This window comes from Mesoplodon bidens (genome assembly GCF_964165515.1).
Source record: "Mesoplodon bidens genome assembly, chromosome: 1".
Classification (NCBI taxonomy): domain Eukaryota; kingdom Metazoa; phylum Chordata; class Mammalia; order Artiodactyla; family Ziphiidae; genus Mesoplodon; species Mesoplodon bidens.
This window is the reverse complement of record NC_138176.1, coordinates 93,936,080-93,962,227: the sequence shown is the minus strand read 5'-3', so window position 1 is coordinate 93,962,227 and position 26,148 is coordinate 93,936,080. Positions and strand designations below refer to the sequence as shown.

The 26,148-nt window shown below is 36.0% G+C and overlaps 1 protein-coding gene across 3 annotated transcripts in view; it reads left to right on the top strand.

Moving 5' to 3' along the window:
* The window catches only part of SCLT1 (sodium channel and clathrin linker 1), a 284,010-nt gene that overhangs the window by 137,205 nt on the left and 120,657 nt on the right, over window positions 1-26,148 (top strand). For all 3 annotated transcript variants that reach the window (XM_081228387.1, XM_081228386.1, XM_081228385.1), the window contains 2 exons: window positions 18,223-18,313; window positions 21,973-22,064. In XM_081228387.1, the coding sequence (XP_081084513.1) occupies window positions 18,223-18,313; window positions 21,973-22,064 (183 nt within the window). The remainder of the gene's footprint in view (window positions 1-18,222; window positions 18,314-21,972; window positions 22,065-26,148) is intronic.

Below are 26,148 nucleotides of genomic sequence, written 5' to 3'. Positions count from 1 at the left end.
GTAATAAGTAGACAACAGATATTTCCCTCCCTTGCTCTGGAAATGAGCCTTACCTTTGTTGTCACTGCTATAATTTCTAGGAACATGTAGGCTCTGTATCCAGATTATCACACATCCAGTCATCACCACTATCATCGCTACCCCAAGCTGTCACACTCTCTTGCTTGCATTTGCCTCATCTCTGGTCTCCCTGCTTTCACTCTTATCCCACTGTTATTTATTCTCCACACACCAACCCAAGAAGTCTCCTCAAAGCATCAAACAAATCACATCACTCACCTGCTTACCACACTCAGTGGATTTCATTGCAACTGGAACAAATTCCAAAATTCTCACTATGCCTAAAGGCACATATATGATCTGACCTCTCTGCCTTCCTCTCTAACTACCCCGTACACTTTCTCTCTCTGATACATCCCAGCTAATTGTCACTTATTTAAGTACCTTTCTCATACTCTTTGCATTTATCATTAATTCCCTTTGCTGTAACTCTTTCACCTTAGATTTTTTTTAAATCGACCCCATTGTCCTTTAAACCTTAGCTCAAATGAATGGTCCTTTAGGCAGGTTGTCACTGATGACCCAGGTCTCTCTCCCATTGTTATATATCATTTGCTTCATTGCATTATCACTTTGTGAAATCATCTCATTTATTTGTTTACATATTTACTGTCGGTCTCCCTCTAAAACAATGTAAACTTTATGAGGTCAGGGGCTTTGTCTCCCTTGTTTGCCACTGCATCACCAGTGCTGACAACAGTGCTTAGTGTAGTTAGGTGCTCAGTAAAATAAGTGTAGGGCTCCAGAAATACAGTTAAAAACAAGCAAACAAAAGCTGAGTGAGCCATGAACATGTGAAGCTCAACATGTCCAGATTACATTCATAGTGCCTGGCGTATTGTAAGCATTCAATAAATATTTGTTCAAAGAATGGATGGATGGAATCTCTTAGATTCTGTCTCTGTAAAATCTGTCATCTCTCTCAGTGGAACCGCTTGCTTATTGTTACCATCACTCTAGTTAGACATTCCCTGCCTCTTACTCATTTAAATTCCTGAAGTGCAGCTCTGATTCCATTATTTGAGCAGCTCCCCATTGCCCTTAAATTAATACAGATCACCTCACTTGTCAATTAAGGTCATTGATATTGTAGCCCCCATTGCCTTTTCAGTCTTAGTTCCCTTCTTCCCTAAACAAGCCCTACACTTTCCTACCTTTATGCTTGAACTTACTTTGTTCCTTCCTGAAGTTTTTTCTTTGTCTCTGCTTGTGAGATTTACTGTTCCTCTGCCAATTCTTAATGTAAATACTTCCCACTTTAATATTCCCTGAACTAAATGCAAATGTACTCCCTACTCTGAATCGTAATACTGATACTTTATTTTAATCTTTTGTGATGCTTAAAGTATGCTTTGTGACCCTCCTAAAGATTACTGTATCTCACCTTTCTTTGTGTGTTTTGTATTACCTTAAAGAATATCTCCAGTGTTCCAAACATCACAGGCACATAGTAAACATTTTTTGAGTATGTCCACTGTGTAAACCTATTTAATAATAGAAAATGAATGTTCTCCACTTTGTCAGTGGTACCCAAAGTTATGTAACTGTAAAATTGTATGTGGAATAATGATTTAAAATCTTCTTTTAAAGATAAACATATTGATTGTGCAGTTATTCTGTCAAATCTAAGGCAGTAGCTGTATACCAGAATCATCTATAGAGATTCTGAAAAACAGAGATGAGCAGGTACCATTCCCAGATATTCTGAATGAATAAGACTCAGATAGAGACAAAGCTTGCTTTCATACAAAGGAAGTATAGAGAACTACTGCTAGTATGATGAAAAAATTATATTCCAACATAAAACTTAGAATTTTGAACTACTTTGAATTGTATATAATTTTGAGTTATGTAAAAATTATACACAAATGAACTTTCATGACTGAGTAACCGTCTTAAAGTTTTGAAAACTCAGTACATGGATTATTAGTATCTATTGCTTTTAGAGTTTCTTTGTAGGCTTCTGTCCTTTGAACAGTTTTAATTAGACTGCTATGAAAAATTCAAAGGAGAAAAAAATGAAATAAACGTTTTTCCAGTTTTCCTACTTACTATCCGTTTCCTAAAAGCAGAAGTGATGTTAAAAATTCAGAACTTTGTCTAAAATTGTTTGGAGATTCTCTAAACTTTTTAAGCACAAATGATTGGCTTTATTTTACTGGATACTTACAGAAGAACTTACTAAAGTAGCTAATGTATGCGTTTTTCTTTTACTGTAAATTCTAAAATTTAGAATGTGTATGTATGTATCAAATCCATAAAAACTAGTTTTATTTCTCTCAAAATATTATCACTTTTCATTGTATGAAAGAAATATTGTACACATTTCTAGAGTTCTCTTGATATGAGACTGCAAAAACAGACAAAAATTTACCTTAAAATGGACTCAGATCTCAAAAAAAATGGTATTAATATTTGAAGCACTTTAATTTCTGTACAAGTTAATGCTATAATTTAAATATATATTATATAAACTACATTTAATTATATTCTCTGTTTTATGTTATATCTGGTTATACTTTGCTTAACAGAGCAAATCTTTGCTTTTTAAAGATCAAATCTCTTTAATATTATAAGTGATGAAAATTACATTAAAGAAAAATCTCAGAAATTTTAAATTCTTTGACATGGAAGCATACCTGGAAATGAAATAATGTGTTTTTAAAAATATTCCTTTGTAGGAATATAAGTATTCTTATTTATTATTTATCAAGTTTTTAAAACTTAATTTTATTTATGTTTTAAACAGCAGGGTCTTATTAGGCATCTACTTTATACATATTAGTGTATATATGTCAATCCCAATCTCCCAATTCATCCCAGCACAACCACCCCTCCCCTGCGACTTTCCTCTCTTGGTGTCCAATACATTTTGCTCTACATCTGTGTCTCTATTTCTGCCTTGCAAACTGGTTCATCTGTACCATTTTTCTAGATTCCACATATATACATTAATAGACGATATTTGTTTTTCTCTTTCTGACTTGCTTCACTCTGTATGACAGTCTCTAGATCCATCCACGTCTCAACAGATGACTCAATTTTGTTCCTTTTTATGGCTGAGTAATATTCCATTGTATATATGTACCACATCTTCTTTATCCATTCGTCTGTCGATGGGCATTTAGGTTGCTTCCATGACCTGGCTACTGTAAATAGTGCTGCAATGAACATTGGGGTGCATGTGTCTCTTTTTTTTTTTTGTGGTACGCGGGCCTCTCACTGTTGTGGCCTCCCCCGCTGCGGAGCACAGGCTCCGGACACACAGGCTCAGCGGCCATGGCTCACGGGCCCAGCCGCTCCGCGGCATGTGGGATCCTCCCGGACCGGGGCACAAACCCGTGTCCCCCGCACCGGCAGGCGGACTCTCAACCACTGCGCCACCAGGGAAGCCCCATGTGTCTCTTTGAATTATGGTTTTCTCAGGGTATATGCCCAGTAGTGGGATTGCTGGGTCATATGGTAATTCTATTTTTAGTTTTTTAAGGAACCTCCATACTGTTCTCCCTAGTGGCTGTATCCATTTACATTCCCACCAACACTGCAAGAGGGTTCCCTTTTCTCCACACCCTCTCCAGCATTTGCTGTTTGTAGATTTTCTGATGATGCCCATTCTAACTGGTGTGAGTTGATACCTCAATGTAGTTTTGATTTGCATTTCTCTAATAATTAGTGCTGTTGAGCAGCTTTTCACGTGCCTCTTGGCAATCTGTATGTCTTCTTTGGAGAAATGTCTGTTTAGGTCTTCTGCCCATTTTTTGATTGAGTTGTTTGTTTTTTGATATTGAGCTGTATGAGCTCAATGCAGCTGTTTATATGTTTCAGAGATTAATGCCTTGTTGATTCGTTTGCAAATATTTACTCCCATACTGAGGGTTGTCTTTTCATCTTGTTTGTAGTTTCCTTTGCTGTGCAAAAGCTTTAAAGTTTCATTAGGTCCCATTTGTTTATTTTTCTTTTTATTTCCATTACTCCAGGAGGTGGATCAAAAAAGAGCTTGCTGTGATTTATGTCAAAGAGTGTTCTTCCTATGTTTGCCTCTAAGAGTTTCATAGTGTCTGGTCTTACATTTAGGTCTTTAATCCATTTTGAGTTTCTTTTTGTGTATGATGTTAGGGAGTGTTCTAGTTTCATTATTTTACATGTAGGTGTCCAGTTTTCCTAGCACCACTGTTGAAAAGAGTGTCTTTTCTCCATTGTATATCCTTGCCTCCTTTGTCATAGATTAGTTGACCATAGGTGCGTGGGTTTATCTCTGGGCTTTCTATCCTGTTCCATTGATCTACATTTCTGTTTTTGTGCCAGTACCATATTGTCTTGATTACTGTAGCTTTGTAGTATAGTCTGAAGTCAGGGAGTCTGATTCCTCCAGCTCCGTTTTTTTTCCCTCAAGACTGCTTTGGCTCTTCGGGGTCTTTTGTGTCTCCATACAAATTTTAAGATTTTTTGTTCTAGTTCTGTAAAAACTGCTACTTGTAATTTGATAGCGATTGTGTTGAATCTGTAGATTGCCTTGGGTATTATAGTCATTTTCACAATGTTGCTTCTTCCAAATTAAGAACATGGTATATCTCTCCATCTGTTTGTGTCATCTTTGATTTCTTTCATCAGTGTCTTACAGTTTTCTGAGTACAGGTCTTTTACCTCCTTAGGTAGGTTTATTCCTAGGTATTTTATTCTTTTTGTTACAATGGTGAATGGGATTGTTTCCTTAATTTCTCTTGCTGATCTTTCATTGTTAGTGTATCGGAATGCAAGAGATTTCTGTGCATTAATTTTGTATCCTGCAACTTTATGAAATTCATTGATTAGCTCTAGTAGTTTTCTGGTGCCATCTTTAGGATTCTGTCTGTATAGTATCATGTCATCTGCAAAGAGTGACAGTTTTACTTCTTCCTTTCCAATTTGTATTCCTTTTATTTCTTTTTCTTTTCTGATTGTCAAAACTTCCAAAACTATGTTGAGTAATAGCGGTGAGAGTGGACATCCTTGTCTTGTTCCTGATCTTAGAGGAAATGCTTTCAGTTTTTCACCGTTGAGAATGATGCTTGCTGTGGGTTTGTTGTATATGGCCTTTATTATGGTGAGGTAGTTTCCCTCTATGTCCACTTTCTGGAGAGTTTTTATCATAAATGGGTGTTGAATTTTGTCAAAAGCTTTTTCTGCATCTATTGAGATGATCATATGGTTTTTATCCTTCAGTTTGTTAATATGGTGTATCACATTGATTGATTTGTATATATTGAAGAATCCTTGCATCCCTGGGATAAATCCCACTTGATCATGGTGTATGAGCCTTTTAATGTGTTGTTGGATTCTGTTTGCTAGTGTTTTGTTGAGTATTTTTGCATCTATATTCATCAGTGTTATTGGTCTGTAATTTTCTTTTTTTGTAGTATCTCTGTCTGGTTTTAGTATCAGGGTGATGGTGGCCTCATAGACTGAGCTTGGGAGTGTTCTTTCCTCTACAATTTTTTGGAAGAGTTTGAGGAGGATAAGTGTTAGCTCTTCTGTAAATATTTGATAGAATTCACCTCTGAAGCCATCTGTTCCTGGGCTTTTGTGTGTTGGAAGATTTTTAATCACAGTTTCAATTTCATTACTAGTGATTAGTCTGTTCATATTTTCTGTTTCTTCTGGTTCAATCTTGGAAGATTATACCTTGCTAAGAATTTGTCCATTTCTTCCAGATTGTCCATTTTATTGGCATAGAGTTGCTTGTAGTAGTCTCTTATGATGCTCTGTTTTCTGCGGTGTCCATTGTAACTTCTCCTTTTCATTTCTAATTTTATTGATTTGAGTCCTCTCTTTTTCTTGATGAGTCTAACTAAAGGTTTATCCATTTGTTTATCTTCTCAAAGAACCAGCTTTTAGTTTTATTGATCTTTGCTATCGTTTCCTTCATTTCTTTTTCATTTATTTCTGCTCTGATCTTAATGATTTCTTTTCTTCTACTAACTTTGGGTTTTGTTTGTTCTTCTTTCTCTAGTTCCTTTAGGTGTAAGTTTAGGTTGTTTATTTGAGATTTTTCTTGTTTCTTGAGATAGGATTGTATTGCTATAAACTTCCCTTTTAGAACTGCTTTTGCTGCATCCCATAGGTTTTGATGGTCGTGTTTTCTTTGTCATTTGTCTCTAGGTATTTTTTGATTTCCTCTTTGATTTCTTCAGTGATCTGTTAGTTATTCAGTAGTGTATTGTTTAGCCTCCATGTGTTTGTGTTTTTTACGTTTTTTCCCTGTAATTGATTTCTAGTCTCATAGCGTAGTGGTCACAAAAGATGCTTGATATGATTTCAGTTTTCTTAAATTTACTGAGGCTTGATTTGTGACCCAAGATGTAATCTATCCTGGAGAATGTTCCATGTGCAGTTGAGAAGAAAGTGTAATCTGTTTTTGGATGGAATGTCATATAGATGTCAATTAAATCTATCTGCTCTATTATTTCATTTAAAGCTTGTGTCCCTAATTAATTTTCTGTCTGGATGATCTGTCCACTGCTGTAAGTGAGGTGATACAGTCCCCCACTATTATTGTGTTACTGTCAATTTCCTTTTTTATAGCTGTTAACAGTGGCCTTATATATTGAGATGCTCCTATGTTGGGTGCATATATATTTATAATTGTTATATCTTCTTGGATTGATCCTCTGATCATTATGTAGTGTCCTTCCTTGTCTCTTGTAACATTCTTTATTTTAAAGTCTATTTTATCTGAGATGAGTATTGGTACCCAGCTTTCTTTTGATTTCCGTTAGCATGGAATATCTTTTTCCATCCCCTCACTTTCAGTCTGTATGTGTCTCTAGGTCTGAAGTGGGTCTCTTGTAGACAGCATATATGTGGGTCTTGTTTTCATATCCATTCAGCAAACCTGTGTCTTTTGGTTGGAGCATTTAATCCATACATGTTTAAGGTAATTATCAATATGTATGTTCCTATTACCATTTTCTTAACTGTTATGGGTTTGTTTTTGTACAGTCTTTTCTTCTCTTGTGTTTCCCACTTAGAGAATTTCCTTTATCATTTGTTGTAGAGCTGGTTTGGTGGTGCTGAATTCTCTTAGCTTTTGCTTGTCTGTAAAGCTTTTGATTTCTCCATCAAATCTGAATGCAATCCTTGCTGGGTAGAGTAATCTTTTTTTTGTTTGTTTTGTTTTGTTTTGTTTTTCACATTTTATTTTTTTTTATTAGTTTCTGCTTTATAACAAAGTGAATCAGTCATACATATACATCTGTTCCCACATCACTTCCTTCATGCATCTCCCTCCCTCCCACCCTCCCCATCCCACCCCTCCAGGCGGTCAAAAAGCACAGAGCTGATCTCCCTGTGCTATGCGGCTGCTTCCCACTGTCAATCTACCTTACGTTTGGTAGTGTATATATGTCCATGCCTCTCTTTCGCTTTGTCACAGCTTACCCTTCCACCTCCCCATATCCTCGGGTCCATTCTCAAGTAGGTCTGTGTCTTTATTCCCGTTTTACCCCTAGGTTCTTCATGACATTTTTTTAAAATTCCATATATATGTGTTAGCATACGGTATTTGTCTTTCTCTTTCTGACTTACTTCACTCTGTATGACAGACTCCAGGTCTATCCACCTCATTACAAATAGCTCAGTTTCATTTCTTTTTATGGCTGAGTAATATTCCATTGTATATATGTGCCACATCGTCTTTATCCATTCATCCGATGATGGACACTTAGGTTGTTTCCAGCTCCGGGCTCTTGTGAATAGAGCTGCAATGAACATTTTGGTACATGTCTCTTTTTGAATTATGGTTTTCTCAGGGTATATGCCTAGTAGTGGGATTGCTGGATCATATGGTAGTTCTATTTTTAGTTTTTTAAGGAACCTCCATACTGTTCTCCATAGTGGCTGTACCAATTCACATTCCCACCAGCAGTGCAAGAGTGTTCCGTTTTCTCCACACCCTCTGCAGCATTTATTGTTTCTAGATTTCTTGATGATGGCCATTCTGACTGGTGTGAGATGATATCTCATTGTAGTTTTGATTTGCATTTCTCTAATGATTAATGATGTGGAGCATTCTTTCATGTGTTTGTTGGCAGTCTGTATATCTTCTTTAGAGAAATGCCTATTTAACTCTTCTGCCCATTTTTGGATTGGGTTGTTTGTTTTTTTGCTATTGAGCTGCATGAGCTGTTTATAAATTTTGGAGATTAATCCTTTGTCAGTTGCTTCATTTGCAAATATTTTCTCCCATTCTAAGGGTTGTCTTTTGGTCTTCTCTATGGTTTCCTTTGCTGTGCAAAAGCTTTGAAGTTTCATTAGGTCCCATTTGTTTATCTTTGTTTTTAATTCCATTTCTCTAGGAGGTGGGTCCAAAAGGATCTTGCTGTGATTTATGTCATAGAGTGCTCTGCCTATGTGTTCCTCTAAGAGTTTGATAGTGTCTGGCCTTACATTTAGGTCTTTAATCCATTTTGAGCTTATTTTTGTGTATGGTGTTAGGGAATGATCTAATCTCATACTTTTACATGTCCCTGTCCAGTTTTCCCAGCACTACTTATTGAAGAGGCTGTCCTTTCTCCACTGTACATTCCTGCCTCCTTTATCAAAGATCAGTTGAACATATGTGCGTGGGTTTATCTCTGGGCTTTCTATCCTGTTCCATTGATCTATCTTTCTGTTTTTGTGCCAGTACCACACTGTCTTGATTACTGTAGCTTTGTAGTATAGTCTGAAGTCAGGGAGCCTGATTCCTCCAGCTCCGTTTTTCGTTCTCAAGATTGCTTTGGCTATTCGGGGTCTTTTGTGTTTCCAAACAAATTGTGAAATTTTTTGTTCTAGTTCTGTGAAAAATGCCAGTGGTAGTTTGATAGGGATTGCATTGAATCTGTAGATTGCTTTGGGTAGTAGAGTCATTTTCACAATATTGATTCTTCCAATCCAGGAGCATGGTATATCTCTCCATCTATTTGTATCATCTTTAATTTCTTTCTTCAGTGTCTTATAATTTTCTGCATACAGGTCTTTTGTCTCCTTAGGTAGGTTTATTCCTAGATATTTTATTCTTTTTGTTGCAGTGGTAAATGGGAGTGTTTTCTTGATTTCACTTTCAGAGTTTTCATCATTAGTGTACAGGAATGCCAGAGATTTCTGTGCATTAATTTTGTATCCTGCTACTTTACCAAATTCATTGATTAGCTCTAGTAGTTTTCTGGTAGCATCTTTAGGATTCTCTATGTATAGTATCATGTCATCTGCAAACAGTGACAGCTTTACTTCTTCTTTTCCAATTTGGATTACTTTTATTTCCTTTTCTTCTCTGAATGCTCTGGCTAAAACTTCCAAAACTAAGTTGAATAAGAGTGGTGAGAGTGGGCAGCCTTCTCTTGTTCCTGATCTTAGTGGAAATGGTTTCAGTTTTTCACCATTGAGGACGATGTTGGCTGTGGGTTTGTCATATATGGCCTTTATTATGTTGAGGAAAGTTCCCTCTATGCCTACTTTCTGCAGGGTTTTTATCATAAATGGGTGTTGAATTTTGTCAAAAGCTTTCTCTGCATCTATTGAGATGATCATATGGTTTTTCTCCTTCAACTTGTTAATATGGTGTATCACATTGATTGATTTGCGTATATTGAAGAATCCTTGCATTCCTGGAATAAACCCCACTTGATCATGGTGTATGATCGTTTAAATGTGCTGTTGGATTCTGTTTGCTAGTATTTTGTTGAGGATTTTTGCATCTATGTTCATCAGTGATATTGGCCTGTAGTTTTCTTTCTTTGTGACATCCTTGCCTGGTTTTGGTATCAAGGTGATGCTGGCCTCATAGAATGAGTTTGGGAGTGTTCCTTCCTCTGAAATTGTTTGGAAGAGTTTAGAGAAGGATGGGTGTTAGCTCTTCTCTAAATGTTTGATAGAATTTGCCTGTGAAGCCATCTGGTCCTGGGCTTTTGTTTGTTGGAAGATTTTTAATCACAGTTTCAATTTCAGTGCTTGTGATTGGTCTGTTCATATTTTCTATTTCTTCCTGATTCAGTCTTGGCAGGTTGTGCATTTCTAAGAATTTGTCCATTTCTTCCAGGTTGTCCATTTTATTGGCATAGAGTTGCTTGTAGTAATCTTTCATGATCTTTTGTATTTCTGCAGTGTCAGTTGTTACTTCTCCTTTTTCATTTCTAATTCTATTCATTTGAGTCTTCTCCCTTTTTTTCTTGATGAGTCTGGCTAATGGTTTGTCTCTTTTGTTTATCTTCTCAAAGAACCAGCTTTTAGTTTTATTGATCTTTGCTATCGTTTCCTTCATTTCTTTTTCATTTATTTCTGATCTGATCTTTATGGTTTCTTTCCTTCTGCTAGCTTTGGGGGTTTTTTGTTCTTCTTTTTCTAATTGCTTTAGGTGCAGGGTCAGGTTGTTTGCTCGAGATGTTTCCTGTTTCTTAAGGTGGGATTGTGTTGCTATAAACTTCCCCCTTAGAACTGCTTTTGCTGCATCCCATAGATTTTGGGTCGTCGTGTCTCCATTGTCATTTGTTTCTAGGTATTTTTTAATTTCCTCTGTGATTTCTTCAGTGATCACTTCGTTATTAAGTAGTGTATTGTTTAGCCTCCATGTGTTTGTATTTTTTACAGATCTTTTCCTGTAATTGATGTCTAGTCTCATAGCATTGTGGTCGGAAAACATACTTGATACAATTTCAATTTTCTTAAATTTACCAAGGCTTGATTTGTGACCCAAGATATGATCTATGCTGGAGAATGTTCCATGAGCACTTGAGAAAAATGTGTATTCTGTTGTTTTTGGATGGAATGTCCTATAAATATCAATTAAGTCCATGTTGTTTAATGTATCATTTAAAGCTTGTGTTTCCTTATTTATTTTCATTTTGGATGATCTGTCCATTGGTGAAAGTGGGTTGTTAAAGTCCCCTACTATGATTGTGTTACTGTCGATTTCCCCTTTTATGGCTGTTAGTATTTGCCTTATGTATTGAGGTGCTCCTATGTTGGGTGCATAAATATTTACAATTGTTATATCTTCTTCTTGGATCGATCCGTTGATCATTATGTAGTGTCCTTCTTTGTCTCTTCTAGTAGTCTTTATTTTAAAGTCTATTTTGTCTGATATGAGAATTGCTACTCCAGCTTTCTTTTGATTTCCATTTGCACGGAATATCTTTTTCCATCCCCTTACTTTCAATTTGTATGTGTCTCTAGGTCTGAAGTGGGTCTCTTGTAGACAGCATATATATGGGTCTTGTTTTTGTATCCATTCAGCCAATCTGTGTCTTTTGGTGGGAGCATTTAGTCCATTTACATTTAAGGTAATTATTGATATGTATGTTCCTATTCCCATTTCCTTAATTGCTTTGGGTTCGTTATTTTAGGTATATTCCTTCTGTTGTGTTTCTTGCCTAGAGAAGTTCCTTTAGCATTTGTTGTAAAGGTGGTTTGGTGGTGCTGAACTCTCTCAGCTTTTCCTTGTCTGTAAAGGTTTTAATTTCTCCATCAAATCTGAATGAGATCCTTGCTGGGTAGAGTAATCTTGGTTGTAGGTTTTTCTCCTTCATCACTTTAAATACGTCCTGCCAGTCCCTTCTGTCTTGCAGAGTTTCTGCTGAAAGATCAGCTGTTAACCTTATGGGGATTCCCTTGTGTGTTATTTGTTGTTTGTGCCTTGCTGCTTTTAATATTATTTCTTTGTGTTTAATTTTTGACAGTTTGATTAATATGTGTCTTGGCGTATTTCTCCTTGAATTTATTCTGTATGGGACTCTCTGTGCCTCCTGGACTTGATTAACTATTTCCTTTCCCATATTAGGGAAGTTTTCAACTATAATCTCTTCAAATATTTTCTCAGTCCCTTTCTTTTTCTCTTCTTCTTCTGGAAGCCCTATAATTCGAATGTTGGTGCGTTTAATGTTGTCCCAGAGGTCTCTGAGACTGTCCTCTGTTCTTTTCATTCTTTTTTCTTTATTTTGCTCTGCATCAGTTATTTCCACTATTTTATCTTCCACCTCACTTATCCGTTCTTCTGCCTCAGTTATTCTGCTATTGATCCCATCTAGAGTATTTTTCATTTCATTTATTGTGTTTTTAATCGATGCTTGATTCATCTTTAGTTCTTCTAGGTCCTTGTTAACTGTTTCTTGCATTTTGTCTATTCTATTTCCAAGAGTTTGGATCTTGGAAATAGAATCTTGGATCATCTTTACTGTCATTATTGTGAATTCTTTTTCAGGTAGACTGCCTATTTCCTCCTCATTGGTTAGGTCTGGTAGGTTTTTATCTTTCTCCTTCACTTGCTGTGTGTTTTTCTGTCTTCTCATTTTGCTTATGTTTCTGTGTTTGGGGTCTCCTTTTTGCAGGCTGCAGATTCGTAGTTCCTGTTGTTTTTGGTGTGTGTACCCAGTGGCCACGGTTGTTTCAGTAGGTTGTGTAGGCTTCCTGGTGGGGGGGACTAGAGCCTGTGTTCTGGTGGTTGAGGCTCGATCTTGTCTTTCTGTTGGACAGGTCCACGTCTGGTGGTGTGTTTTGCGGTGCCTGTGGCCTTATTATGTTTTTAGGCAGCCTCTCTGTTAATGGGTGGGGTTGTGTTCCTGCCTTGCTAGTTGCTTGGCATAGGGTGACCAGCACTGTAGTTTGCTGGTCGTTGACTGAAGCTCGGTGCTGGTTTTGAGATGGAGATCTCTGGGAGATTTTCGCTGCTTGATATTATGTGGAGCTGGGAGGTCTCTTGTGGACCCGTGTCCTGAAGTTGGCTCTCCCACTTCAGATGCACAGCACTGACTCCTGGCTGCAGCACCAAGAGCCTTTCATATGGTCGTACTGCAGAGACGCTCTCTCAACTACTGCCAGTGGGTGGTTTCGGGGCTGCCCGCGAGGTGCCCTGCTGCCTGCGGCGTGAGGGCAGAAACAGAACAGTACAGATCACGGGACACGACCGAGACGGGCCTCTTGGCGCCACGCAGACCTCTCTCACTTTGCAAAGGAAGCGGGCGCGGGGCTGGGTAGAGTAATCTTGGTTGTAGTTTCTTCCCTTTCTTCACTTTAAATATATCGTGTCACTTCCTTCTGGCTTGTAGAGTTTCTGCTGAGAAATCAACTGTTAACCTTATGGGAGTTCCATTGTATATTATTTGTTATTTTTCCATTGTTGCTTTCAATAATTTTTGTTTGTCTTAATTTTTGTCATTTTGATTACTGTGTGTCTTGGCGTGTTTCTGTTTGGGTTTATATTGCCTGGGATTCTCTGTGCTTCCTGGACTTGGGTGACTGTTTCCTTTCCCATGTTAGGGAAGTTTTCGACTATAATCTGTTCAAATATTTTCTCGCGTCCTTTCTCTCTCTCTTCTCCTTCTGGGTCCCCTATAATGCGAATGTTGTTGCATTTAATGTTGTCCCAGAGGTCTCTTAGGCTGTCTTCATTTCTTTTCATTCTTTTTTCTTTATTCTGTTCCATGGTAGTGAATTCCACCAATCCGTCTTCTAGGTCACTTATCCATTCTTCTGCCTCAGTTATTCTGCTACTGATTCCTTCTAGTATACATTTCATTTCAGTTATCGTATTGTTCATGTCTGTTTGTTTGTCCTTTAGTTCTTCTAAGTGCTTGTTCTTTAATTCTTCTAGGTCTTTGTTAAACATTTCTTGCATCTTCTCGATCTTTGCCTCCATTCTTTTTCCGAGGTCCTGGATCATCTTCACTATCATTATACTGAATTATTTTTCAGGAAGGTTGCCTATCTCCCCTTCATTTAGTTGTTTTTCTGGGGTTTTATCTTGTTCCTTCATCTGGTACATAGTCCTCTGCCTTTTCATTTTGTCTATCTTTTGGTGAATGTAGTTTTCCTTCCACAGGATGCAAAATTGTAATTCTTCTTGCTTCTGCTGTCTGCCCTCTGGTGGATGTAGCTATCTATCATTTTTTTTAATGAAAACAGGTTTTGACCTTTATAACAGTATATACATAAGCACACATGTGTCTAAAACATTTCCACATAAAATAGTATAAATATATAGTTATTAAAGTTCCTTAATAAAATAAAATTAGAATTATTTTTGTTTACAACTTTAAAATTTTCACGTTTGAATATTTGAAATGACTCACAAGACTCCATAGAGCATATTCCCATTAGGCTTCTATTTAAAGGCAAAGGATGTTGTGCAGTAAGAAAAAGAGGATAGGGAAGCATAGGATGCCCAAGTGACATCTAGACACAAGTACTCTATGGTCTTTCTGCATACAAAGACATTCTTTGTCTCTAGGTTGAATCACCAAGATGTGTACAATGAATCTTGGCTTCAGTAAAGCTTAGAAAAGGTTTTTTGCCCCTCTGGTCACATAGTCCAGCCTGGCTGTCTAACCAGTTACACCAGGTGAAAGCCATCAGTAAGCAGATCCTGTGTGAGCATTACCAGAGAAGATTCAGACTCTAAGCAGCACACCATAAATCTCACTTTTCATTTTTTGGCCCAGAGTCAAGGCCAGATATTCAGGCATCCCCCAAGCTTTCTCAATCCAGCTGTAAATTTATGCAATCCCACACCATTCCTGACAACTCAAAATCTAAAAAGAAACAAGATTATGATGATAGCTTACATTTGTGTAAACTACGATAAAGTTTATAAAGTAATTTAATATGCATTAGCTTACTTGAACTTTAAGATAATTCTGTCAGCTGTACAGGAAAATTGTTTTTATCTCCAGTTTATGGCTGCAATTCTGAGCCTTAGAGAAATTAAGTGATTGGCTCAGTTCACATGGCCTTCTGTGGTGGTAGAGCCAGGTGTAGGAGGATACAGCTTTTATTCTAGAATATGTTTCAGTATTTCACGCCAGAAGTAGATAAAAGGAACTATTTATTTCTTTTCTATCTTGTGGAACAATGTAGGAATAAATAAGTATATATAAAACTACTGCTTGTTTTCCCCCAAAACATAGTTCTTTGTGTGTTTTAGGGAATATAATATAATAACAAGTGCTTTCAGAATATTTTTCTTTTTAATAACTTATAAAAACAAGTCTTAAGACCAGTGTCTGAATTTCTTTTTTCTTTTACTTACGTAGGAGGGAAATTCTGTTTCAAATGAAAGATTCTGTTTCAAATAAGATATATTTTAAAGAATTGTTGGCAAAATTATTATTTTAGGATTTCCACACATGAATAAAAAATTGGATATGTAAGATCTAAGTAAAGTATGAAGACATAGTTATACCCGTGACTCTTCTGTCCCTCTCTTTTCCTCTTGTGCTTTCTTTCATTCACTTATGATGTATTTACTTGTCTACTATATGCCAGGTACTGTGCTATCCCTGAGGATTTAAAATTTAATACAATGTGATCCTTGCCTTTAATGATCTTACATTCCATATTTTTTTCGTAAACTCACAGTTCCATGAAGGGAGTATCTGTTAAAAATGTATAAAGTATTATGAATTATGGGGGCTGGTATTATAATGTCTTTTGCCTAAGAGAAGTTAGAGAAGTCTTGAAATGAGGAGATTTTTGAGGTTAGTCTTGAAGATTGTTGAGGAATTTATCAGAAAAAGCAGAAGTCTAGTCAAGTCAAACATTTGAAAAAATAGGCAAGACTGTGTTTAAGAAACAGGAAGTTAGTAGTCTCTTATACCAGGAATATAAATTACATGAGGGGAATTAGCAAGAGATGAGACTCTTTGAAGCCAGATGATGACTAACTTTATATGCCACGTTGAGGAGTGTTGATTATATTCCCAAAGAAGTGGGGAATCCAGAAAGCATTAATAAAGAAGAATTTTTATCATCAGTGGGCTTCCCTGGTGGCACAGTGGTTAAGAATCCGCCTGCCAATGCAGGGGACACAGGTTTGAGCCCTGATCCAAGAAGATCCCACATGCTGTGGAGCAACTGAGCCCATGAGCTACAGCTGCTCAGCCTGCACTCTAGAGCCCGTGAGCCACAACTATGGAGCCCGCACGCCTAGAGCCCATGCTCCGCAACAAGAGAAGCCACCGCAATGAGAAGCCTGCACGCTGTAACAAAGAGTAGCCCCCATTCGCTGCAACTAGAGAGAGCCCACGTTCAGCAGCGAAGACCCAACACAGCCAAAAATAAATAAATTTTTTTTAAAAAAAGAATTTTTTATCATCAGATAACTTTTTTTTTTTTTTTTGCAGATAGGATGCATTATAGAGGATGAATTAAAGAGAATACCAGCAGTAAAAGATCAGTTTGGAATCTATTGGAATAGTCCTGGGAAATAATGATGAGGCCAGTGGTTGGGCCATGGAAGTGGAAATGGATTACACAACTGAGGGACAATTTAGTAGAATCATTAGGCAGGTTAGATAGAAATCAGGAAACCATCTACTATAGAGTTTTTGTTTGGGCAGATTATCTTATCCACCTCCCTGTTGTTGGAGATGAGACCACTGCGACAGTCTTGTGGTCAAGTGAATTGCATTAAGCCACATCACTGGTTAGTGACAGAACTGGGTTCCTGACCCTAGGATTCTCCCATATTGCACATCATTCCCACTGTGGCTCTAACAATTTTTGTCTTTAATCATGCTCTGATCTTACATTTGTTTACATTTAACAGTGCACTTTAATGTACATTATCTATTTTGAAGTTTTCAGCAACCCCATGACATAAGTAGAATAAGCATTATTATCCTCTTTCTGAAGGCAAGAAAGCCAAGTCAGACTGGGTGCTATGCTTATTCAGAAGTTGCTCAGTTTTATCATTACTATATAAAATATTACTCCTTAAGTTTTTCTTTTTAGAATATATGGAATTTTATAATTGGTAGATTTGTTGATTGATTCATGTAGTAGATGCACTCCTGAAATTGTCTCTAAGCTTAGATTTTACATCCATTAGTGTAAAGTGGTTTTGGAGTTGTTTTTGGTTTTGTTTTGTCATTTGGTGAATCATTTTGCAAGTAGAAAAAATTTATGTCTAATAAACTCAGAGTTTTATAAATTCAATTCATTTAAAGCAAAGCATATTCTTAAGTGCTTAATCGTATGAAATATTATTGGTATCACTTTTTCTGGTAGACAGTATATCATAGAGGACTTGGTTTAAATACCAATTTCATTCTTGTTTGTGAATCCTTGGGCAAGTTGGCAAACCTGTCACCCTCACTCTCTTGACTTCAGTTTGATATAATAATAGTACTTATTTACAGGTATTGTGTTAAGTGAAACGATGTCTACAAAGCATTTAGGACAGTTCCTGGAACCTAATAACTACCTGATACATTTTAGCTATTAGATTTTTATTTCCTGTTGTTTTTATGCTAACGAATTATGTAATTATAAATATTGTTAGAGTCAAAAGTAATGAAGTAACATTTGCTGTGAGTTTTGCATCAAGTAATTTCTTTAGGTTCAACAGCACTAATATGATTTATATTTATGTTATATACATAAAATATAATTAGGAAACAAATATGGGGAGTCCCTACACTAAAGTACCTTCCTTCCTAAAACCCTATGTTTTTTTCCATAATCCACATGTTCTGTTTTTACACGTAGTGTTTCATTGGTATAATATTAAAACTCTTTTTTTTATGTTTCAGAAAGTCTTATTTTTTTATTCGAAAATCTTTTTCTATGAGGAGTCAAGAAGATATTGAAACTTATTTGATACTATTAAAACATTCAACAACTTGTCCTTTTTGTCCTTTGCAGCTTCAGTCTCAGAAGAAAGTAAATATTAGACCATCTTGAGACAAATGTTTCAGTTCATTATGTTAAGTGATTATATAATACATACTTCTGGTGTTTAAGGAATGATCAAGGTGTTGAAACTTAGGTTCATTTTCATAGAAAGACCAATCAGCAATATTTCACTAACTCTGTTCAGGAAATTATATACATAACTATATTCTACTTAATGCACTGACATTCTTGTTAGGTAATTTATCAAGATGATAAAGTTCTTCAAGAAATCTATTGAATTATTTGAGTATAAAGCATAATTTATCCAAGTAAAGTATTAATGATTCCCACTTTGTACTCATCCCTTCAGCTATATTTTTTCTTCTTTACACTCTTCGACATAAAGGACTCTTTCAGTATTTATCCCTTACATTCATTTTAAGGTGTATTGTGGTTGGTACTGATTTTACCAAATTTAGATTTCTAATTAAAAAAATTTTTATGGTCTATGAAAAGTGTTTGTTGGTTTACTTTGTATTTTAGGCAAGCCAAGTTAGATCTGAGAGTTGCAGCAGCAAAAGTGGAAGAGTTAACTAAAGTGACTGAAGATCTTCAAGGACAGATGCAAAAGAAGGTATCTTCCTTTTTCTAAGACAACTGGATGCAGATGCCTGTAGCTTTGTTTTATATGTATTTTATTGTTGATCTGTTTTGGATTAGGTGTTAAAGAGGATTGCTGGAAAATGAATTAATCATTTTATTGTCCTCAAAATATGAAATATGAAATTAGGAAGCTAAATTGTAACATTGGAAATAACTTTATTTCTATTCAGTGTACCCTAAGTCAATAAACATCACAATATCATAATCATCCCTAAACACATCATTACTGAAATGCATGTTAATGTAAGATCAAGTTTCAGTTAGTTGGTTATATGTAGATGGAAAAGGAGTATTTAATACTACGTTTTGTTTAATACTACATTTTGTGTTATTTGTTGGCATAAAAGACTGGTTCTTTTTACGTGTAATGGGGAAGTTTCAAGAAGGTGTCAAGGAAAGGTCAGGCTTTAAATTTAGATGGATCTAATTATTAAAATTCTAACTCTGGTACTTACTAGCTGTGTGACTTTTCTAAGACTTATTTCCTAGTCTGTAAAAGTTGGTTATAGATTTCCAATAATGGTAGACTTGTGAAAGGCTTATGCAAACCTTCTGATAGATAATAGTTATAAAAATTGGATAAAGTTTTTTTGAAACACTGCAGAGCACCCAAAAACAGTCACTGAAAGAGATAAGAATTATGAGTTTTTAACTTTCTGACCTGAAAGTTCTCCCTAATCCCCACAGCTATGGCTTCGGAAAACAAAAGCTTTACATGCTCTTACAGTAGTACCCAAGACCAAAGTTTAGGACTAGAAAAGCAGTTGAAAATTTAAAGAAGAAATATTGGCAGAAAAAGAACCACACACAAAAAAAATTGAGACCCAAATTCTGAATGTAAAGTCTGACCAAATCCATGGCTGACAACCAAACTATGCACATGGGAGCTGGAGAGGGTCCCCAGAAAACCCAATGAAAAAGTAGGCAGAGACCTGAGAGACATCTACTCTTGAAAGATAGAGCTATATGGAACTAGATGTTTAGGTTTTGCAGCTTTTTATAATTGAGTGCATTCCCGAGATGTGTGCAACTTGAGCAGCCAAAAGCTGAAGCATCAATGTTTGAAGTATTAGTGGACAGAGCCCAAAGCTGGCAGAGCAGCTGAAAATTACAGGGGAGTCTGTAAAAGCGACAAAGCCACAAAGAGGATGAGCCCTACCTCTGCCCAAATCTTGACGGATCCTCAAATTATGCAGGCACAGTGAGTTGCCTGGGAGCCTAGTTAGAAGAGCAACAGTGGAAAGAAATAAGAACTCATCACAGGTGCCAGCTGCTGCACACTATAGGGGACACACTTCAGAGTTTGAGTCTAGGTAAGATAATTGCCTAACTGAACAACAAAAAAGCTAATCTTCGAAAAAACAAAACAGAATCCAGAGAAACTGTGATTCGTTATCTTTATTATCCAGTTTTCAATCAAAACTTACTAGACACTAAAGTATGACTGGTGGGGGAGGGGGAGGAAGAAGAAGTTGATAGAAACTCATTTTCATTGAGTTTGGATTTAGCTGTTGGATTTAGCGGGCAAAGAAAGGCTTCAAATAAGCTATTATAAACATGTTCACGGAATTAAAGAAAATCTATTTTTAAATTAGAGTAAAATAAGATATAAGTGAAGGAATGGATAGAGAATGTTTAATTGAGAACTAGAAAATAATTTTAAAAATAGAAATTCTAGAGTTTAAAAGTACATCAACCCAAATAAAAATTTCATTAGATGGGCTCAAAAATTAATTGGAATGAGCAGAAGAAATAATCAATGAACTTAAAAACAGATCAATAGAAATTTTCCTGTTCAAAGAATAGAGTTTAAAAGATGAAAGAAAAATGAACAGGACCTCAGAGATCTGTGGGACAATATGAAGCAAGCCAGTCGAAGTGTAATTGGAATTGCAGAAGTAGGGGGTAGAAAAGATGTTTAAAGAAATAATGACTGAAAACTTCCAAAATTTGGTGGAAAACATTAGCAAATCCAAGAAACTCAGTGAACCCTTAGTACAATAAACACAAAGAAAATCACTTTAAACACATCATGACAACACTGACAGCCAATTACAAAGAGAAAACTTGAAAGCAGCAACAGAAAAATAGGAACAGGGAACAGAGATAAGAATAATGGCTGACCTCTCATCAAAAAATTGTGGAAGCAGAAAACACTGAAGTAATATATTTGAAGTGCTGACGGAAAAAAATGCTCATTAAGAATTCTATGTCCAGGGACTTCCCTGGTGGCGCAGTGGTCAAGAACCCGCCTGCCAGTGGAGGGGACGCGGGTTCAATCTTTGGTCTGGGAAGATCCCACATGCTGCAGAGCAACTCAGCCCTTGTGCCACAGCTACTGAGCCTGTGCTCTAGAGCCCACGAGCCACAACTACTGAGCCCACTCGCCCTGGAGCCCTCACGCCGCAGCTACTGAGCCCACATGCCTAGAGCCTGCTGAAGCCACTGCTGAAGCCTGAGTGCTCTAGGGCCTGAGAGCCACAACCACTGAGCCCATGCTCTGCACTGCTGAAGCCCACATGCCTAGAGCCTGTGCTCCACAACAAGAGAAGCCACCGCAATGAGAAGCCCGTGCACTGCAACAAAGAGTAGCCCCTGCTCACTGCAACTAGAGAAAGCCTGTGCGCAGCAACAAAGACCCAACACAACCAAAGATAGATAAATAAATAAATAAATAATGGTATGTCCAGTGGAACTGTACTTCAAAAACGAGAGCAAAATAAAGGCATTTTTAGGTAAAGAAAAACTGGGAAATTTTGTCACTTAGTAGAGCTGTCCTTCAAAAACTGCTGAAGGAATTTCTTTAGACTGAAAGGAAATGACACCAGGTGACAACTCAGATATAGGAAAAAATTAAGAGCAACAGGAGTTGTAAATATGAAATAATACATGTACATAATTTATGTTTTCTTTTCTCTTGTCAATACCTTAAAAGACTTGACTGGATTTATAAAGTATGCACATACACTATATGACAACAAAGGCACTAAAACCTAGGATGTTTCACGGCAATAAATACACTGTAGCAAGGTTCCAATGTTTTCTCTGAATTAATATTAACTAAATAAATTGGGATAAGTTAAAGATGCAAGTTACAGTTTCTAGAGCAACCACTAAAAAATAATTCAAAGAGATACAGCTAAAAGCCAATAGAAGAACACAACAAAAGGTAGGATAGGATGAACAGGAAATTTTTTTTTGAGATGATACAAATAAAACCTATTAATTTATTTTAAAGTGTCACTATTTAAAGTAGAAATATCCTATGATTATAACAGAATGCAGCATAACCTAGCTAAGAGAACATATTCTGAGGGCAGATTATCTGCAACAAATCCCTGCATTGTTTTTTTAGACTTGTGCTATAGAAATAGTTGGAATATTGATAGAAATCCATATGCAGTGACTGTTTTGATTATTGTTTTACTAATACAGAATTGATAGTGAGGTTCTCCTCCCCCTTTTTTAGTATATGCATGGTTTGTTTCCAAAGTGATATTGCTTTAAACTTACATATGAAATTCTAGCAATATAATAACTTTACAGAGTGAACTGTTTTCTTTATGCTGTTTAATGATGTATTGAATTTTGACAAACTAAAAGTAAACATCCAGTTTCTTTATTTTCTAGGAGGAGGATATGGTGTCTGCCCAAGAAAGAGAGGAAGCATCAGATAGGCGCTTACAGCAATTACAGTCTAGTATAAAACAATCAGAAACAAGGTAAACTGCTAAATACATCTAGTCTATAAGCTTCAAATGTTATTCCACATTAGAGTTTGTTTATGATTTATGATGTCTAGAATATATATTTTATAAATGCTAAAGAAACTGTAATCATAGGTTTGAAATCTGATTTGCTGGACATTGTTTATTAAAAAAAATCATATTCAGAAGATTGAACATGTGTTTTGAACATATATTCAAAGATCATTTTTGTCTTTGCCTTTTCTCCAAAACAGTAATAGTCAAGTTTAGTTAATCCCCAAATCAGAAATGTTCTTTTCATCTTAAAGCAGAAAAAAAAATAGTGAAGTTGGGTAAAAATTATACAGAAAAATCATTTCTTACTGAGAAATACTTGAGAAATCATTATAGATGTTTTTCCTGGAGTCTTATGGAACAAAAATTTTCAGTTACCTTTGAAGGTCTGGGCTACTTTTTTTTTTTTTTTTTTTTTTTTTTTTTTTTTTTTTTTTTTTTTGCTGTACGCGGGCCTCTCACTGCTGTGGCCTCTCCCGTTGTGGAGCACAGGCTCTGGACGCGCAGGCTCAGTGGCCATGTCTCACAGGCCTAGCCACTCCGCGGCATGTGGGATCTTCCTGGACCAGGACACGAACCCGTGTCCCCTGCATCGGCAGGCAGACTCCCAACCACTACACCACCAGGGAAGCCCTGGGCTACTTTTTAAATATATTCTGTAACTTTGTCTTTAATTGCTGTCTTAATGCAGATGTTCATTCTAGAATCTTTTGTTGTTTTCTAGTCCTTGTTGGATATTCCCTTAAGGAACTTGAAAATTGTCATTTGTAATCTATTAAAGATACAGTGACTACAGCACATAAAATCACATTATGGTTTGTAGCTGAAAAATTTACTCTGTATGATTGGAATCTGTTACACTCAGAAATAGTCTACTGATCTGAGGACCTCAAAAATTGAGATCTCAGTTCTAGTCACAGATCCATGGCTAATACTGTTTGTTCAGAAAAAAATTAGTGTCTCTGAGCTTCTGTTTCTTGTTCTCCAAAATGCTAATAAAACTAATTTCTTTGCTCACAGTGGGTTCAGAACTAATTGATTTTAACTACTAACTTGAGATTCTGATGAAAGATGTAATTTTTAAGTGCTAGGGTTTTTTGGGTTTTGTTTTGTATTTTTCTAAACTTTTCAACAGTTAAATGATTATTTGACTGCTTTCTTGAACTTTTTTGTTAACCTTAGAGAAAAATATGTGGTTGTAGATTTTTCATTTGTTATTTTAGTAGCATTATGTGCTATGAAAATAAATGCTGGAGACTTGAAATAGTGAAATCTGAATATGTAAATTTCAGTTCCTTTGATTCTGATAGTATTTCATAAGGAATCAAGTTGTTAATCGATGCTTTAAGTTGTCTTTTTAGTACTGAAGTCTCTGAGATTTTTGTTGTTTTTTTTCTGCTTTTAGTGTAAAGTTATAATATAACCTAACTGAAAGCTTCCTAAAGAGAGATTACTGCATACGTAAGAAAATCTAAGGATATTTTTTAAAGTCAGTATTCAGCTAGCTGCCTTTGAGAGGAAAATTTTTACATTGGCTGTCTCTTGGAGCTATTAAATTAATGTTGTTTCTATTATGATTAAAAAAAGTTATATTTTAAAGTTAAAAAAACTCTTGTATTTTTATATAAGAGAAAGCAGAATTATTAGTGTAGTTGATATGTGTCTATAAGCAATGTTCAGCCAGTGTTTTAGGTGTGAATATATTCTGTCTAATGGAACTACCAGCTATGGAAAAGCTGTTTTTAATGGCCATCTTTGTTCCATAAAATCAAAGACACTTTGGCCTTAGTAAATACTTACTATTTGAGTTATTAAAATTATATTTATTATTTATTTATAAAATTATTATTTGTGATCCTTTCAAATGCCACAAACACCTAAGAAGCATAAATCATTTTCTCCCATCTTCCAAAAAAAGGCCTCTGCCTCCCTGCTTTTCAGATGATTCATGGGTACTGGGAATTATCTCTAGGGAACACCAGTTCTCTGGGAAAGACTGCTGATTTGTATATTCTCTGTTGAATAAGGTCAGAGTGAAATGAATAGAATTGCTTTAAACTACCTCTTCATATTTTTTAATTTGGTGTTTCTTTCAAGGTAAGAATATGCCAATAAGACTAAGAATTCAAACCATTGTTCTTTCCTTGTTGTGATTTGTTGTCTCCACCTCCCTGCTCCCATTTTAACGGATACCATTCTCCCTCAGCTTCCTGAGTACACATGGAAGGTACATTTTTTTAAGACATTGTTTAGAAATATCTTTATTCTACCTTTAAAGGTGATAGTTTGGGTGAGTAATGAATCCTAGGTTGGAAATTCTAGGTTTTAAATCATTTTTCCTTAAAATGTTGACATTTTCCTCATATTATTTAGCTTCCAGCTGCAGAAAAAAATTCCTTTGTCATTCGAAATTCCTGCTTTGTATGTTTGACCTGTTCCCCCACCCCTGTGGACCCTGTCCCAGAGACTTGCGGGATCATCCACCCACGACCTCCACAGTTAATATTCTACAATTGCAGATGTGCACATTTAGTAAGAATATGTCTTCATTCATTTTACTGGGGACATTTCAATATAGAAATTCATGTTCTTCACTTCTGGCAATATTTTTGGGATTTTCTGTTGAATAATTTTTTTTCTCTGTTTTTTCATTTTTTCTTATAATGTTAGCTGGATATTGGATCTAATGGATTGATTCCCTAATTTTCCTGTTTTTTCTCTCCCATTTTCCATTTCTTCATTTATTTTCTCCTTTCTTGGGGGTTCCTTTAAATTTTCTTCTAACTAACCATTTGTTGAATATTTTATTTTAGCTATCATAAATTTTTTAAAGAGCCATTTCTTATCCTCTGAATGTTTCTTTTTCTATAGTATCTTAGTATAAATTTTATATCATCTCTTAGTAAAATATATTAAAATATTTTTAAGGTTTTATTCTGCCATCTGCATTGTCTCTGATTTCTCTAACATTCCTTTTTTCGTTGTGCCTGTCTGTCTTCTTTCCAAAGGCTTGGTGATCCTTTCTATCCATTGATATTTAAAAATAAGACACCAAAGTGCCTGCTTCACCAGCACATATACTAAAAACTGGAATATACAAAGAAAATTAGCATGACCCACACTCAAATCCTTGAAACATTCCATGTTTTTAAAAATCAAATTCACAGATACAGAGAACAGATTGATGGTTGCCAGAGGCAGGGATTGGGGAGGGGTGGGTGAAATAGATGAAGGTGGTCAAAAGGTGCATACTTCCAGTTATAAAAGAAATGAACCACAGGGATGTAATATACAGCATGGTGACTATAGTTAATAATACTGTATTATATATTTGAAAGTTGCTAAGAGAATAGATCTTAAAAGTTCTCATCACAAGAAAAAAAATTGTAATTGTATATGTGGTGATATCAACTTGACTTATTGTGATTATTTCAAAATATATGCAAATACTGAATTATTATGTTTTCGCCTGAAACTAATACACAGCTGTCCCTCAGTATCCACTTGGTTTTGGGTCCAGGACCCCTGTGGATACCAAAATCCGTGGATGTTCAAGTCCCTTATATAAAATGATACAGTGTTTGTATATAACCTATGCACATCCTCCTGTATACTTTAAATCATGTCTAGATTACTTACTAATACAATACAAATGCTATGTAAATAGTTGCTGGTGCACAGCAAATTTAAGTTTTACTTTTCGGAAATTTTTTTTTAATATTTTCAGCCTGGTTGGTTGAATCCTGTAATGTGGAAACCACAGATATGGGGGTTGACTGTAATGTTGTATGTCAATTATATCTCAATTTTTTAAAAAAGTAAGACACCAAAAAGTAGGTAGGTAGGTAGGTATAGGTGGGCTTATAGTCTGGCACACTTACTATATTATGTTTAGGCAGTGAGCTGGCTTTTTCCTTGGGCAGTCGCCAGATATCAGAATCTGAGGGTGCTCTTTCTTGATCCAATTTCTCCAGAGTAGGATCCATCAGTCTTTTGCTGTGGGCTGGGGATGGAAGTGCACAAGCCTGAGTGTATTCCAAAACCT